Source organism: Thermobia domestica, chromosome 10 (assembly GCF_964235325.1).
Source record: "Thermobia domestica chromosome 10, izTheDome1.hap1.1, whole genome shotgun sequence".
Taxonomy (NCBI): domain Eukaryota; kingdom Metazoa; phylum Arthropoda; class Insecta; order Zygentoma; family Lepismatidae; genus Thermobia; species Thermobia domestica.
Window position 1 is genome coordinate 74790012 of NC_137463.1, and position 16357 is coordinate 74806368.

The window sequence follows — 16357 nt, forward strand, 5'->3', positions numbered from 1 at the left end:
ACTGCCTTTCATACAGATTAACACTAGTAAATATTAGTAAATATGTGGGTGCTCCAAACTTGCAATTTTGCAGTTGATACAAACAAAGAATCTAGAGACTGATTTCAGAAAAAAATAAAAATAATTATTATTATTTCAAAAATCAAAACTTACTATAAATTTCTAACACATTCAGTAGATCTTGAATGTGAGCAACTAGAAGTAAATTATCACTTGGTTTGATCTCGAAGTCTTCCTTCTCTTCAACATCATTTGCGTCGTCCTCTTCATCTTTTACAGTCACATATGGATCATCTGTATTGGAAGCATACAACGCCAAGCCTGAAAGTCCCATCACTGCACTTGGTACATCTATGAAAGGAATTATACAAAAATTAATGCAGTCACGAGGACCGTGATATAAGTATCGTTCTACCATCAATTATTAACATTAATTTAAACATAAAAGCTTTTGTTTTCTTCGTTTATATAAGAACAGAAAATGTGATAGAGCTATCATTTATATCCTTGAAATAGCAATCAATGATATAGATCAAGTTTATTACCAAATAATACATTAATATACTCATTTTACCGCATCAATTTATATAAAAGTATTTTGTGTACAATTTATCAATTCTCAGAACAGGTTAACAGTCATAATGTATTTAATTTTGACTGTAAGTGCTAAAGTTATATTCTTTCCCCGTACTAAGACGAATAACATGAATATGTACAAGACATCCTTTTCCCGTATACCAGAAAAATACCTAATATGTAGCAGTTTAAGAAATAATCCAGAGAAAAAGCATTGGAAAAAAAAAAACTTTATGACGCACTACAAAGGTAGCAATATTTGTTCTTTTGTTTGTCGAGAGAGCTGAAGCACTAAGTATGAAGGGATCTTTTAGTTATACGGTTTTATATTCCAGGCATTCTTTCCCTCTACAGACGATAAACTATAGAAGTTACGAAAGAACAACTGGTCAAATAGTCACGAGAAATATTATTAACGGAATCTACGCACATAGTGCAACCTGGCATAAAATTCGTGATACTGCGTTCCGAAGATAGCTCTCTACCCACGCTATTTCAACTTATTTGAGAACGAGAGATGCTCAAATCATGGAATATGTGAAGCAGTACTTTTATTAGTCATCGAAAGTCTGGATTTCCTGTTACTCTGTATGGGATGGACGCAAAGTCGCATTCTGCAAAATTAGTATTTCTTCACATATTGGGGAATGTGACTTTGTGTCCACTCTGCATAAGGTTTATCACGAAGCTTTGCACTATAGAGTCCAAATTGTTTTCATCCAAGAAGCAGATTTATTTCTTTTTGAAACAACTTCTTTGCAATTAATACTTTTGTATATGTTTCTTAACACATTTGTATTACTCTTCTCGAGAGTTGAACAAAGTTATAGCATAATTAACATAGTAAGACTATTCATGGCTTTGGATTAATTGTTTTAACAAAAGAGACACTGACCAAAGCTTAAAACTTTACTTTATTTTAAATTATAATTTGTAACTGTTTCGCAGAAAGAAAGAGTTAGAGAAGGAAGAAGAACGCAGGAAGAGGAAGAGAGGGAGAAAGAAGAATGAAGAGGATGAGAATGGAAAATGGCATGGCATAGAAAGTATGGGAGAAGAAACGGAGAAACTGAAGAATTTATTGAAGAAAGGAGGGGTCAGAACTTATAGAAAGAGTGGAGAAACTTTATTAAGATCAATAAAGAAGAAGAACAGAAAAGGAACTAAAAAGATTAATGAAGAGGAAGAAGGGGTCATTTACAGGGTATGGTGTGAGGACTGCGATATGTCATATATAGGAGAGACAGGAAAGAGAATGAAAGAAAGGATAAAACAACATGAAGATGATGTTAGGAAGAAAAAAGATACCAATGCCATATACGCAATTAATTGGGATAAGACGGAAGTATTGGAGATGGAGAAAAGAATGATAATAAGGAAGTGGAAAGAAGCGGATTGGATAAAGAAGGTAGGAAGAGATAAACTGATGAACTGGACAGGGGGCTTACCAATTAATGAATCATGGCAAGGAAGTTTGAATAACATAGAGAAAAAAAAATAATAATAAATAAATAAATAAATAAAAATAAAAGGCCCTTATAATAACCAAAAATAAAGGAAGTGATTAATTGGAAAGTGAACACGAAGACTTATAGGATGGGCTGAAGGCCTCGGTAAATAAGAAAAATAAATAAATAAAAATAAAAAAATACAACAATGACTCTATATATGACTGTTAAAAGAATTTAAAAATTTTTTATAACAATGAATATATATATGACGGTTAAAGAATTTAAACTCTGTTATAACAACATTTATATATATGTCTGTATTTTCATTAATTTCGATCGTGTCTGAAGAAGGATATGATAGATATCCGAAACAGTTACAAATTATAATTTAAAATAAAGTAAAGTTTTAAGCTTTGGTCAGTGTCTCTTTTGTTAAAATAATTAACATATAAACAAGAAACATCGAAACTTATAATACAAAGTGATTAGTATTTTAAATTATTTAAGCAATATTTCATCGTTAGTGATATTTGAACTTATATAGGCTGCCCTTAATCATACTCAACATAATCTGTTGTGACCATTATTTTATCCAGTTTGTAATATGAGATGAATATTTTCTCGCTTATCCGAAAATTCAAATTAATAGATCCGAGCACGGGAATCATTATTATTAAGCACAAGAAGAAATAAGTAGTACAACTAGAGGTAATAATCACGAGACACTATAAGCTCTTTTTCTTCGTCTAGTGACTAACGCAGATGAAGACTGACTACCTCTCCTACACTTTCCCTCTTCTTCACAAAGAGGTATCTATGACCTTGGGAACGGCTATCTATTCTGTAGGAAGCAGTTTCGCACCTATGCTCTATTGCTAACTAAATTGTAACTAATTATGATTTCCAACTGCGGGGATGTTTCCTTTCATTGCTAGGTTTTCTTTACTAAAATTTTAATTTAGTGTACAGGTATAAAACTTACAGAAAGTAACGGAAATAATAAATTATCCAATAAAAACAAAAACAAACCATCTTCTTCGTCATATTTGTCGAGATCGTACTCAGCCAGAAATTTCTTCTCTGCGTCAACATTATTCTCTTCCATCTGTTCCAACTTGACTTCAGTTTTATTGTCTTCAGTGTCTGAATTTTCTGTATCTTCATCCTGGTTCAAATCCCTGAAAAGATTATGCGTAACAATTAATTACATGAGAGAAACGTACTTAAACTGAACGAATGTTCCTAAAAATAACAAGGAAAAAGCTTTACAAGCCAGTCTTTAATAACAGTGTGTTTGATATCAGCTTAAAGATTCACCTAGAACCATCAAATTTTGTACACAGATAGATCTTTACCAGATCTAACTGCGTACGAAGCACTTTCTTAGGTTTTCGGATGAAGGGGGGAGGACTGGTGGGAGGTCAATTTGTATGCATAAAAGAAGAGAATAAATACATAGGGAGATAGATATTAGTGCCAAATCCACGTTTTTCGGGGTCGCTATTACAAACAGCAACACTTTCGATACCGTTCAAGTCCAAGTTTAGCCTCCATGGGGTGAGAGGGAGTAAAAAAAATAATAAATAAATAAATAAAAAATGACACCTAAAATGACCGATATTAGTGTCGAATCCACAGTTTTTGGGATCGCTAAGCTGATTGGTGACAATCCTGTTGTCATTTAAGTCTACATTTAGGCAAGAAACGACATTTCTGCTGGCCCGATAATTTACAGAGGCAAAACCGAAGGCGTTGCTTTTTGTTACTTATAATTTTATTTATATTGACAGGAGTGACGCTCTTCTTTATTTATTATTTCATTAATTTCTTTACTTAATTTTCATCTAGGGGATGTCGGCAGGGTGGGTCAAAATGTATGCATAAAAGAAAAGGATTATGGAATGACGGATATTAGTATCAAATCTATAGTTTTCGGGGTCGATGAGATGAGTAGTGATACTCTCGACACCGTTCAAGTCTAGCTCCATCATCATGAGGGGGGTGGGGGTGAATAATAATAGGTCCAAAATTAATTATATTAATGACAAATCCAGTTTTCAGTATTGCTAAACTCATTAGTGACAGTCACAATGACAGTTAAGTCCAAGTTTAGGCAAGAAGAGACATGTCTACTTCTCTGGGAATTGTCTTTACTTTCCAATACCATACACTTCATAAACCTTATCATCTCCGTGCGAAGAACGGTTATTTCACCCAGTCTAAATTAAACTGAAAGCAGAAAAATATAATTGTTCCCAGAAACACCGAAGGAATCTCAATGGTTTCTTAACGTTACATTAAAGTGACATCTCGTTAAACTCTGGTAGATTATACTTCGGTAATAAGATAGAGAAAATACTTCTATCAAATTGGAAGAAAGTAAACACATTAACACATCACACAATCACATTTCAATATATGTACAGGTCGCACCGTGTGGACTTTGTGGTGGACAAACACCGTGCTCGTGTTTTTTTCTCGGGGTTCTCCCGTTTCTTCCCGCTTTGTTCATTCCACCATTTCACTCATCTCTCATCATCACAGTCTCTTTTAGCTTAACCGGCATAAACGTGGGAAGTAAAACTTGAAGTCAAATCCAGTCAAATCAACATATGTAATCACCAATTTACCAGCCTAACTCACTGGTATAAAAATGTACTCTGAAGTTTACACTAAACATCTTTTAGACAGTAATAAGTATCATCGTTACATTTTTAGGCCTACGAAAAACTTGCGTAAAATAATCCATTAATGGCGGCAATACTTCGATTACGATAATGAACAAAAATAAGACATTTAAACATTAGAAGAAAAACTGTTATGGCCTACGTTAATATGTTTAAAAAGAAAAAAAAAACGGAAATCAGTGCAGAGAGGAAATTCCCAAATATTGATTTTAAATTAGAATTAACAATGGACTTAAATTAAAATGTGTGACAATTCTATATTTATAAAATTTCTCAACATTAGCTATATACAATTTTTAATTGACTATGCAAGAGAAAATAGGTAATTTTGAAATTTAAAAGCTTTAAAATAGACACGTATAGTTTTGGATCTAGAATGTTTGAAAGTGAACTGAAAACATTAACAGACTAACAGCTGAGGATAACACATTTTACGAGTAAAATTAAAATAACTTGGAAGTTTTTTAGACTTCCAAAATATCTTAAACATAAGTGTCGGAAGTCTTATAGAACGGCTTTGTCCGTTCGTCTGTCGACAGGCACGAAGCAAAACCCGTACGAGATATCAAGATCAATTCAGCGTCCCAAAGACATGTTCCATCTCCTCTGTTAGCTATCTATTCAAACCGGAAGTGCTTCAAATTAGGAATTTCCGATTTCAACGTTTATCGCCATAGAACGAAAATGTAACAGATAATGATGACAATACATCATAACTATCAACAACAGTCTATCGAGACCAGAAGGGTTCAAGTTTACTATTACTTCCGGTTTCATACTTATTTTCGTAGAACAAAAACAGTAAATGCTATCAAGATGTGGATTTTACAATCGATTCGGCGTCCCCAAAGTAGGTTTCATGTACTCTGTTCAAGGGCGCCGATCCTGGGGGGACCAAGGGGCTCTCCCCCCAAGCTCATGTGGATCCCTCATTGTATTTGTGAATATAAAATACAATATTTGGCATAATTTTCAACGTTGTTCGGTTTAGTACACTGCCATGGAACTAAAACAGTAACAGATAACGAGAAGTGGTAATTTGCAAACAATTCAGTGTCTCACGGCAATGTACCACGATTACTCCAAACACTCTATCAAAACCGAAAATGGTTTAAATTTAATATTACTTCCGGTTTCAATACTGACTGACAGAGGAAGAACGGTACGTGGTGTATAGATTTCTGCAATCGATTCATTGTCCCAAAAATAAGTTGACCATCATCTTCATTAACCGTCTACTCAAACCAGAAGTGGTTCAAATTACCCATTTCCGGTTTCAATAATGATTTCCGTAGAGCAAAAACGGCTTTATATTCGCAATCGAATCAGCATCCCAAGAATAGGTTTCATCTCCTACGTTAACTCCCTATTTAAAGAGGAAGTAGTTCAAATTACTCATCTCCTCTTTCAATATTTATCGCCGTGAAACGAAGACGGTAATAGCGAGAAGCGTTTCTGCGAACGATTCAGAGTCTAAAGACAACGTAATGCGACTACCCCGAACAGATTAAGACTGGAAGTGGTTCAAATTAGCTATTTCCAGTTTCAACAGCGATTTTCATAGGGCAAAAACAGTAAATGATATTGAAATGCTCCTTTTTTTTTTTTTTTTTTTTTTTTTTTTTTTTTTTTTTTTTTTTTTTTTTAAGCAATTGATACAATTTCCCAAAAAGTAGGTTCTATCTCTTCCCTTCCTTATTGTTGACGTCCCCATTAAACTATAATGAATGAATCAATCAATTTATCTTTACTTAACCTTCTACTGAATCCCTAAGTGGTTAAAATTAATTATTTCCAGTTTCAACATCTATCATCATAGAACAAAAATAATAAAGCATAATTTTAGAAGGATTATACTACGAGATTTTAACAATTCGAACTGTTGAAGTTATACAAAATATTGACTTCTATCATGGTTAAAACGGTCAGCAACTACACTATAACTAAACATGCTATCATAAATAAATAAATAAATAAAAAGAAAAAGCCTCGACCTAAGAAGGTGACCTACGTTTGGAAAATACATGGTATACCAGCTAAATCAGCAATAATACATTTATACCAATGGGACCTTTTTTTCTGCAATTTCATTAAACCGAAAGTTGGACACTTTAAGTAAACCTCAGTTTACTGATTAGTTTTAAAAATGCTACGGAATTACAGTTATGCAGCCGCATGCGAGAAAGTTAAAATAATAATAATAGGCAACGTAAAATAAACAATTTTACAGAATATTAGAAATGAGTGAATTACACAAAAACGAATATTTTATTTTGAATGAACACTTACTGTAATTCTTCACGATTTTCTTTTATAATACTCGCTAACTCTTCTGGTCCCAACTTCACCTGAAAAAAATTTTAAAATGAATCAATGTTTACTCAACTCCACTAAATCAACACTTAAATCAAGTGTAAATACATAAACAAACATGTTTTCTTTTAAGAAAGCAGAACTACAGAATTTTGACTATTATCTTAACTGGAACTAAATTACCGTATTTACGCGATTCTAAGACGCACTCTTTTGTCGATTTTCTTTTTGCCTCCAAAATCAAGGTGCGTCTTTGATTTCGGTTATGCAAATTTAGGGCAGATTAGATGGAGTTTTCCCAAAAATTGCTAACACTGTTGGTCACGATTCTGTAAAGAATGTGTATTTTGTGTGTATTTGGCCATCAGAAGTGAAAAAATTGAAAAAGATAGTGATGCCGATGAGAAAACAGATGATGAGCAGTAACTGTTAGTGTTGTTTTTTCGAGCGCAAAACAGAAGAAAAGAAACAAGTTTAAATGACTGCTGAAGAATTATTTGTTTATGTGTGTGTGTACATTCTGGTATAATATGATATCGATAATGGATTGCTATAAAACTGACGCAAGCAAGTGTTGTACCGTAATTACATTAGGAGAAAAAAAAAATGCCAGCAGATGCACATGAATAAACTGTAAATTCTAGCAGTAATTCAATGTTTCTTTATTTTCCAAATAACATTATTCATTTTCCCATGTTTATTAATCTTTTTATTATTATTCTTTAAAATCAATGCAGGGTAGGTTTCTTTCATTTTCGCCAAGAGTGCGTCTTAGATTCGCGTAAATACGGCATATTTAAAGGCTATCTTTGCAAATATAGTCTGTATCTCTATACTTATGTTGTGGAGAATGAATGAAAGATCCCATAGTTCATTATATATCTTATAATAATCTATTTGTTACAATTTTCTACATTTATTTACCAGAGAGAACCCAACTACTTAATAGGTGACGTATTTTGGTAATATGATCAATATCTATATCGTTAAATTCATAGATTTGTTTCCGACTACACAATTATTCTAAACGAACATCTTCAAATTTACAATTACTTCTTGTAAACACGCTGCTCTATTAAACACATAATATGGTTGGAACAAAGTAATCCAGAAACGAAATGGAAACCTAATTACTTACCAGAAAAATTATGAAAATAAAAATAACAATAATAAATATAAATAACATTATTATAGAGTAAACGACAACGTAAGTATACATTCAATTGGTATAAAAATTAGAACTAGAAGATAGAAATGAATCATTTACCACTTCAGGCAAAGCTTTAGAAACTCCTCTTCTAACCCATTTTACACACGGGATAAAGTTCACATCTGAACTTGCGCTGAGCTCGTCCATCTGAACTCAATATCTGCAAATTATATGTAAATTATTTCCAGAAATTTAAAAAAAAAAAAAAATGTAATCACTGAACAGTAAAAATGTACTAAAGCACTAGAAGTGCTTAAGCTAATTACTTTTTTAGGCAGAGGGTGTAAGGAAGATGGAAGGCAAACATAAAGAGAAAAAAAGTCTAACTGAATCGACAAACAGGCCAAAATTAAATGACCCTTAAATTATAGTTAATATTCTACCAATTGCGTTAGCGACGAATACTTGCAATGAAAAAGTTTTAACAGACACGGGACATAAAAATGCCTCCTTTCTTAAGCTATGAAAATCACCGAATGTTTTAAAATATAAAAACCTTTTTTAAGTGCTCTAGATTTAAAGTAAGGAATCTACCTAAAACTAAGGTTCGGGAAATTACTTAGGGACTGCTACAAGTTTTATCCAAATAATGATGTTGCGAACTGTGTCATGCCCACACATCGAATTTCCGAAGAGTAAGCTGAGTAAACGCTAGAAATTCTGAGACCCCAATATATATCGTTTAAAATGTATTATTCCTCAAGATGCTTCAGTAACTCTCACTAAGACACTCAGCAAATTGTTTTGATGTGAAGAACTGTGCACAAAGATTGTTGGTTTCCTTCCTTAACAAACCATATATACAGAGTGGACAATTTATTTACTAATAATAATTACTTGACTTTTCAATGCTCCCAATTTATTCTGTAGCATTTATTTTATTTTACACTTTTTAGGTATTATTACCCTCCCCTTAACATTCATCCGCATATTCCACTTCTGTTACCATCACTTCATAATCAAATTGTCATATTACAGATTTCTCAAGCAGGAGTTACTGAGTGCCGTGCCCTCCTGAACATACTTTCTGAATAATGATTTCTTTTCTGTAGACACCTGCACAGACCTGGAAACATGTTTTCCTCTTACACTCAGTTATTTCTTCAAATATGGCTTACCACGATTCGTGACGAGAGATTGTTTCTTTATATTGCTCACGATACTTTTTCTTTGTTACCATTACAAGGGTTAAAATGAGTGATTGCATATCAAAGACGACTGTATAATTGCTTAATTTACATCGGCGGAGTTTTTCTCCACAACGTAGGAAACCTGTATTTTATGTTTACAAGTGCTCTAACCTATGTCATTTTATGCATTTTTTTTTTATTATACTATCCTTTGTTAGGCTTATTCTAAATAATTAATGTCTAAAGATACTGCCCCAACTAATTTCAAATTACTAAGTTCCTCAAAGACCCTATTTACTTCTTTTCACTCCAAAATTTTATTTGAAATTTACAGCTACTACAAATTAATCATATGCCAATATACTGATAAACACTAACAGGAACCTTCCTATATTTAAATCACTATTTTTATAACATCAACCACCTTGGCATTACTATATCAACAACTCGTTTTCACACATATCAACAACAACTTGGTAACGTTACTCATTTGTTTATATAATTGCTCCACTAACTTTTAACACCTTGTCCGATTATTTCACTCGTAACATCTTCCTGGGTATCATCTAAAATTGAACTGCGCCCATTGATTCCCAACATCCTCGTATATGCGCATACTCTCCTTTGCTGACGCTCCTGCTCCTTAAGGACACACCTCCGCGTGCGCCTCCTGATGCGTTCCTGGGCTAAGTTACATAGCATCGTCGCTTTTAGTGGACACCTAGTCCAAGTTAGTTTGTGTATTTTACAGTTCATTTATTGGTACACGTCATGACGCTTATTTATATCCGTAAGGAGAAGCAGACCAGTTTGTACGTATTTATCAACCTGTACGCAATTGACTGGGCATGTGTCAGGGTAATGGCGATCCAAAACGTCTTCAGGAATCATCTGAAGCAAGAAAAGAGAAGTATTTTCTTTTTTCCTAATTTGATGGACTTTTTTTTTTTTTTTATTATTTTACAAACGTAGCATTACAAGTGTGAAACCATTACAAATCTTATGGAAACCCTTATTACCCGAAAACCCACGGGTTTTCACTACCCTCGCTTATGTGCACAATCACCTTCGTCGACGTGCTGATCCCTTCACGCGCATCCACTAGGTTCTCCTACCCTAATTCGGTCCAATAGTATTCGTTGCTTTTAGTAACCACCTAGCAGAGATCGGTTTGTTCCTTGCACTACAGTTTTTATATATTTCCGATTCTCGTGTAGATTTACCATACCGTCAATTTGAAACTATATCTTACTTCACTTTTTTTGCTCTGATCCCCTAGAACACAGTTATTTTTGTACTCTTACTTCTTTGGCGCTTGTCCAAATAATTGCGTAAACATTGATATTATGCGTGCAAACTTATGTAATCCATTACGGATATAATTACGAATCCGGACGAATGCCGCAAAAACTATTATGCAGAAAATACTAACTACTGCGGAAAACGGAAACCAACTTGTGCTAGATGGCCACAAGAAAATACGGATTAACTGCTGTAGATGGTGGCCCCGAAGTACAAAATTTACGAAACAATAAACAAAATCAAAAGAAATGCCAGCATGAGATCAGCAATAAAAGGCAATACATGTCTTCGCTGTAGGGTGAGCAATTAGGGATAAAATGAAATCAAATTTTGAACTATATAAATTCACGTATGACGCGATCAGTTAACAGGCAATAGAGCACAACATGCCAGTATTTCCAACTCACTGTCTTATTAACTAACCTACGACATGTGTGTATTGCAATTATACAAGGAAATACATATGCAGAGTGTATGCATATGAAAGCGAAGTTGCATCTTAACTGAATAAGCTTAAAATTTACTTTATGAATGCAGTATGATTTTCTTCAAATAGGACAATATTTTAATGTCCAAAAGCCATCGTTTGATTATCCAGAAGGAACCAAGGAATTCCCCTCCCTGCCTGGAAACCTAGCTTCGCACCAAAACTTACAATTCCTGTCACCTGGCCCTGCCCGATGCCTTCGGCGCATGGCACCCCTACCCGTGCGAGCTCTTCCCCATGAGGTCGAGATACGTACTTTTCAGGCAACCTAGTACAGTACAGGCCTCCCAGGAGGACATTGAAAAAATATAGGATAGTTTGATTTATAAAATAGGACAGTTTGGTTTATACAACAGAATATTATGCTCTGAAGCACAGATTTATATATTTTACACACACACATTATATATATATAATTATAAGAAAAGGCCACCTTTCACCCAATGGGCAACCGGTAACAAGATTTAGATTAATACAGAACAAGACTTTATATAACCTTTTACGTTTTAGAGTTAATAGACCTGCTGTATTAGTTTCAAAAAAAGAAATGATTGAAATAAATGACTTGATTTACTGATTAAAAGAAAAATTCTTGAGGTCCGAATTGCCCATGTCTTTCTCTCGACATACTTCCACATTTTTACTTTTACATTCTAAAGGTGCAATAATGAACTCTAAAACAATAGTACACGTGTTAATCTTGCGACACCTTCGTCATGGCATTTTTAAGTCTTTTGTTTTCGGCCTCAATCAGGGCTTGTGCAGTTGACACGTTATCCATGAACCGATGCTTTATTACTTTCTGAGGTCGAATGTCTCCCTTTGAAACTAATTTTTCAGCTTTACGAACTTTAACACACATGTTTTCCTCTATTCCTTCTTTGGCACTTACTTTTGTCTTTTCTGCTGTGATCTTATGCTCACTTTCTTGCTATTCAAAGTTTTTTTTTTTTTTTTTCTGTCCATATCTTCACAATACTTATTATGTGCTCCTTTGTAGTACATTGATATTTCCGTAGTACCTTTACACTGACTGCGTCTTTAATCATTCGTAGCCCATTGATGGTTTCTTCATTCAATCTTTGTCTCTCGGATGGCATCATGTTCTTATTTGTCGAGAAACCAAGTTCAACAGACGATTGCTCGTGTGAAAGTGCTAACACTGCTTTAACAAGTTTAGTAATTGCTGGATACTTTCGTTTCCTTGTACTATTTTTCAACAGCATTACTTTGTTCCACTACACGTCAATATTACAATCAACAGAAAAGTCATCGTGTATACTCTGATCACTCATATAAATTCGCCACTCGTCTACAGCCTTGTCAATATCAAGGCTGGTCACCATCTAAGGAACACAAGACGCTAATCGTTTCAAAGATGATAATATCTTAACCTGCTCTTGCTTTGAATGTCTAACAATAGGATAAAAAATCTAGGTATGTTTCAAAACCCAATTGTTAGTGGCAAACTTTGTTGAAGGTAATTTATTGCTGTTATGAATAAACTTTTTGCACTTATTGTGAATAACCGTTGTTGCACTTTATCGACTTCTTTCAATGCTAAAAGTGCGCCTTCACCGACATCAAGTTTGTTATCTGGCAGTAGATTTTTTTTTCTTATTTCACTTTTGTATTCAGAAGATCAGATCCAGTTTTTTCATTGTACAGATCAAATACTAGAAATCTTGCCATTATTCTTTGAAGTAGCTCACCTAATTCATCATGCAAAATGTGGATAAGTGGTTCCTGCTTTTGCATAATCATAAGGAATTTATCAAAGTGCCTACACTAATAAGAAAGTGTACGAATGCAAATATAACAGGAGAATCTCAAATTCTGACAGATTCTCTAGTAGTGTTCTGACTGTAATGAAATTTGATTTTGCTTGGGGAAAAAATTAAAGAAATATTATGTCAGTGTTGGCCACAGAGAGAGAATTCAAGAGCAACCGGGATTTTCACCATTTTCTGTTTTCCATGGCGTTTTCATTGCACACTTTTATTTCCAGGTTTTACAGGACGCGTGTGGGAACCCTGCATTTTATGTACAGCAATACTGGAAGGCGTTGGAATATGTTGGTGAATACAAACACACCTCCATGCCTCGCCAATACTGCTGAAAGAAAATGCTAACACAGTTGCTTTATAAGAAGCTGGAGCATGGCAAGGTTCCTCAGCTAAGATTCGTTGGGGAAGAATAAGCACACAGGAAACAAAGAAAGGAAAAAAAAAAAAAGAGCGGACATGGGATATAAAAAAGCAAATAAAAAATAATAGTGAGGATTAGTGACTACGACACGTTTATCAGCAATTTAAATCATCACTGGAACTAACCTTGGTTTGTATTTTTAATAATGCAATAACTGAAAAATATAGGAAACATAGGACAAGATTAAAATATAGGACATACATAGGACAAATATACACATATTTCCAAAATATAGGAAAAAATAGAAAAATAGGGCAGCTGGGAGTCCTGAAAGTAAGAAGTATTTTCTTATGCGTTTTGCAATTTTTCAGGATTCATTCCTTTTGTTATTTCTGAATAATGTGTAATACTTACCAGTTTAAAGGTATTAAATTTGCGCAATAATACACTATAAAGCCACATGTATTTAGTGAAAAGCAAAGAAAGCATGACAATAAGAAATATTTGTGATTAACAGTTAGGAGTGAAATGAAACAGGATTAATTGTGGCTCTCATTTGGGGTTGCTATTAGTGGAAGACGGTTCACTCCAGCACGATAGAAAATTTATAGGTGAAATATGATGTGAAACATTTTTCGTGAAGGAATAAAAATGTGAATATAAATAATTACTGCCAGTGCACAGCATACTGAAATGAATTGAGAGATAGTGAAAGTATTGTATGTGCTAGTGTGCTCTTCCAGTCTCCTCGTTTATGCGCAAGACCGCCTTGCTTCTGCTCGGGCTCCCTTGCTGCGCTCTTGCCATAGCAGACTCGATTACATAGCATTCCTGCTATTAGTGGCCCCCTAGCACAAGTTGGTTAACGTGTAGTTTTTATGCTATACGTAAATACTGTAATATTTAAACTGAGCCCTCCTGAATTCAATCTGCACGTAGAATGGAGCTCCTCATTTAGAGGATGCTCTGCTAAAAGAAATACTAAGTTGTAGACTACCCTAAAAATGTAAGACATGTGCCAAAATTTGGTGGAACCGTCTGCTCGAGTAATGCCGCTGAAGATTAATTAAAAGCACAAATGCTGCCTAACGGAGTGAGACCAGGTTCGCAGATGGAGCGCCTGTGCGGTCTCGCGTCCGTAGGGACAAGTGTGTCAGCGACGGAGAGTACGCATTACAGATACAGATAGTGGAGAAAAGACATTTTGTATCTTATAAAAACAGCATAACTGCATAGGTTGTGGACATGTCATGGTTTCACACTCTAACTCCATACTTGTAAACATGAAATACACGTTACTTATACTGAGCACGCACTCCGACGTGAAAATATATCTGTACCGAAGAGCATGAAGTGCGTGTCACAAATCCTTGTTTTCCAGAAAACAGCAAAAACACTTACTTAAGCTCTAAATACATATTGGACATACTGCATTATATACTTGGTTAGTCACGTCATCTAACCGTATAGAACAAAATACAACTACTCACTCGTTGCAGACTTCCAAAAGATAGCTATACAAAACTGGTTTTAACTCATTTGCGCCAACATTGGACTTACGCACTGCATGCTCTCAGGTACAAATATATTATATAGCAATCTTCGAAACGAAATTCTCATTTTACCCGGAGTATAGCACTTGTAAATTTACATTTGTAAACATAAAATACTGGATTCCTGTATTATGCAGAAATCCTCCACCTGAAAAATTTAACTTCTCAGGACCGTCCTCTTTCATACGTACTCATTCATTGCAATCATAAACAACTAGTTTTATAATGAAGTATTGTAAATTTTCTCCCTGGACAGTTTTTACACATAACCGTGAAAGAATTATAATCTTTCAACACTTACTTCTGGTTCATCCCTTAAACTTTATCTTTGCTAACTAGGGTCACTCACCGCAAACCTTTTGGTGAACGAATTACATTTTGTCAATAATTATTTGTAGTGTAATGCCTAAACTTGACCTACATGAATTAAAGAATAAACATTCTACACTCATTATTATGATTTTTTGAATCTCTGATTCAGAAATTATGAAGAATTAGGAATAAAAATATTTACCCACGTGCACTTTAAACACAACAAAAATTTGCAGCAGTAGGATCTAGGATCGGGTTTCCTAATCCAAAACCATTAACGGTTACGAAAAGCGATGCCTCGGACATAAGTCATAAAGACTAAAATTATAAAATTGTCTATTGTATACTTTACAAGGAGGATTCTTGAAATAAAATCAGGGCAAGGTTCTAGATCAGGTATGTCAAACTCAAGTTATGCATGGGGCCAATTCAGCCCGAGCCAAATCAACGACGGGCCGCACCTCAGAGGAAATACACTATATTTTGATCTTATGAAATTTAATATCGATAAAAAAAGATTGTAAATAGTAAAACATCTTACCGGTATTTTTATTGTAGTGACACTTATGCTGTCTGCCAACAGTTAAATCGTACATGTCATGTATTTTTTTATTAATGAGATCATTTTTTAAAAAAATATTCGAATAGAGATGAAAAATTACACAGTCATGAAACAAGAACATATTGCTAAATAGTCAAATGAACAATTACAGATTTTTTTTTTTTTTTTTTTTTTTTGAGATATTAATAAGTACTATTTAATCAACGTACTGGACATCTGTCAATAAATTTGTTTGGAAATTTATGGTTGCTACATATACTTTACAAAATAAATAATAAGGGAAATGACAGTAACAATGATGAAAATGCATCTAGTAATTTGTGTGTTTGTGTGTGTATATACATAGAACAAATTAACTTCATAACTAAAAATAGCGAATAAGTCAATCCTCCACATGTTTGGAAGTAACAGGAGAAAATATCACGGAGTTGACAAAATTTAGTTTACAAACTTTTCAGTCGAAAGTGTTCATAAATTCAGGTTTATCTCAAATAAAAAACTTCTTCCATTTTTGAAGAAGGGAAGGAACTTAAAATGCTGACCGCATTACCTCTTTGTATTGCTAAACTAATACGCTGAAGTAAAAAATGTGCACTTCTCGTATCTCCCGTCTTGAGGTTTAAGTT

The 16357-nt window shown here is 34.0% G+C and overlaps 1 protein-coding gene across 4 annotated transcripts in view; it reads right to left on the minus strand.

The window, feature by feature from the left end:
- nclb (PWP1 homolog no child left behind) overlaps nt 1-15517 on the minus strand; it is a 41739-nt gene extending 26222 nt beyond the window's left edge. Inside the window, exons 1-5 of one of the 4 annotated variants that reach the window (XM_081728130.1) lie at nt 15372-15517; nt 8295-8397; nt 7004-7062; nt 3057-3205; nt 154-351 (exon numbers count right to left, since the gene is read on the minus strand). In XM_081728130.1, the coding sequence (XP_081584256.1) occupies nt 154-351; nt 3057-3205; nt 7004-7062; nt 8295-8384 (496 nt within the window). In that variant the 5' untranslated portion in view covers nt 8385-8397; nt 15372-15517. Of the gene's footprint in view, nt 1-153; nt 352-3056; nt 3206-7003; nt 7063-8294; nt 8398-15206; nt 15230-15371 lie in introns of those variants that run through there. The other 3 variants (XM_081728127.1, XM_081728128.1, XM_081728129.1) reach the window with 3 other exon arrangements.
- Between the last annotated feature and the right edge of the window lie 840 nt (nt 15518-16357).